The 1,629-nt window shown below is 73.3% G+C and overlaps 1 protein-coding gene across 1 annotated transcript in view; it reads right to left on the bottom strand.

Moving 5' to 3' along the window:
* The window catches only part of MUC5AC (mucin 5AC, oligomeric mucus/gel-forming), a 47,274-nt gene that overhangs the window by 43,869 nt on the left and 1,776 nt on the right, over positions 1–1,629 (bottom strand). Inside the window, exons 3-7 of the mRNA XM_012734336.1 lie at positions 1,352–1,411; positions 1,004–1,265; positions 723–837; positions 491–581; positions 10–258 (exon numbers count right to left, since the gene is read on the bottom strand). Coding sequence (XP_012589790.1) covers positions 10–258; positions 491–581; positions 723–837; positions 1,004–1,265; positions 1,352–1,411 — 777 coding nt within the window. The remainder of the gene's footprint in view (positions 1–9; positions 259–490; positions 582–722; positions 838–1,003; positions 1,266–1,351; positions 1,412–1,629) is intronic.

A 1,629-nucleotide genomic window follows, 5' to 3' on the forward strand; every position in this document is an offset into this window, starting at 1 on the left:
TCCTGGCGCCCGAGTCCCGCACGGCCTCTCGGCGCCGCTCCCGCTGTCTCTCGTAGCCTTCGCCGCCGCTGTCCTCCAGGCCCAGCCGCCGCGTTGCCCCGCCCCGCCCCCCTGCCCGGGAGGGGCGCCCCGCTGGCCCCCATCTTACAGATCCAGAGGAGCAGTTCATGGGGGGCTCGGGGGCCGGGTCCGGGCACTGCTCCGTGGGGCCGTCCATCTTCTGCAGGTTCCCGAATTCCACGGGGGTCACCTTGACGTCTGAGGAGGCACGGCAGGGCCTCTGCAGGCTCCGCAGCCTGGCGCCCCAGCGCCCCCCAGCCAGGCTGAGCCTCTGGGGGCTGGGGGCGGGGCCGGCGGGTGGGAGTCTCCCTCCCTCAGAGCCCCTGGGGCCTCATGCAGAGCGGGGCAGGGTCTGAGGGGAGTGGGGGCCAGGAAGCAGGGACCAGTCAGGTAGGTGGGGGGCACGGGGTGGGGCCCGCCTGGGCCTTACTGTGGGAGAGGAGCCCGCCGAGGCTGGGGACCCCGTCGAAGTCTCCGCAGAGCCCGCAGGTCTGGTTGGCGTATTTGGGGTCCAGCTCCAGCTGGAGAGGACACAGGTCAGGTGCGTCCGCAGGGCAGGACGGACACTTCCAGGCACCGGGGACTCGAACCGCTGACCCGGAGCCCTCACAGCCGCTCCGCGGGGCTGGCCTCCCCTCCCCCGCCCCCATCCCGTCCCCTACCTGGAGGCTGCCGTCCTGGTTCCACACGAAGACAAGACCCAGCCTGGCCACCACTTTCAGGTGGCTGCTGCTGCGCTCGATGGCCACCCCCGACCGGCTGTAGGGCAGCTGGACCCTGCAGGCGGAACCGAGGTCAGGGACGGTCGGGAGGACAAGGGGATGGCCCTGAGCGCTGGCAACCCGGAGCCAGGAGGGGGCGCAGGGCCCTGGCACCCCGGCCCACCTGCCCGCCTCGGGCCGCGTGTCCTTCCCGCCACTTGCTGGCCCCGACCCTGACTCACGGGCTGCCGTTGACCAGGATGGAGGTCTCGGTCAGCTGCACAACCACACCATCCAGCTTCAGGGTGACCCCGGCCAGGGAGGCGCCGCTGGCGGCGGGCCCCCGGCGCAGCTGCACGTTGAAGTCCTCGTAGGCGGCCCCGCAGTGCGCCGAGAACACGTAGTTGCAGCGGCCGGGGAAGCGGAACACGTCGCCGTCGAAGGTCTTGTAGTGGAAGTCGCCCCAGGCGCTGCACACCCGGCCGTGGTGGACGGCGCTCGGGGCTGCGGGGGGCAGCGGCGTTTGAGCCCAGCGCCAGGGTAGGCCCGCACCCCGGCCCGCAGAGACCCCGGCGCCCCCAGCCCCTCACCTCGCACCACGGGCACGGTCCTCGGAGGCGGGGGGAGGGTCACCCCGCGCACGGCGTCGCCTGTGGGCACAGGGGCCGGTGACGCACGGGCCCAGGCGCCATCACCCTGCCGGGCAGTGGCGGCCTCCCAGGCTTGCTGCCCTCGGCGGTGAGGGCACCTCAGCTGGACAGGGGCCTTCCCAAAGGAGCCCAGCATGGCTGCGCCCGGGCCCGCAGCTTCGCGCCGGTGGGGGTTGGAAACGCAAAAGCGCCTGACTCGGTGCCAAGTCCCCGCCCCC

This window comes from Condylura cristata, unplaced genomic scaffold (genome assembly GCF_000260355.1).
Source record: "Condylura cristata isolate star-nosed mole 26May11 unplaced genomic scaffold, ConCri1.0 scaffold00054, whole genome shotgun sequence".
Taxonomy (NCBI): Eukaryota; Metazoa; Chordata; class Mammalia; order Eulipotyphla; family Talpidae; genus Condylura; species Condylura cristata.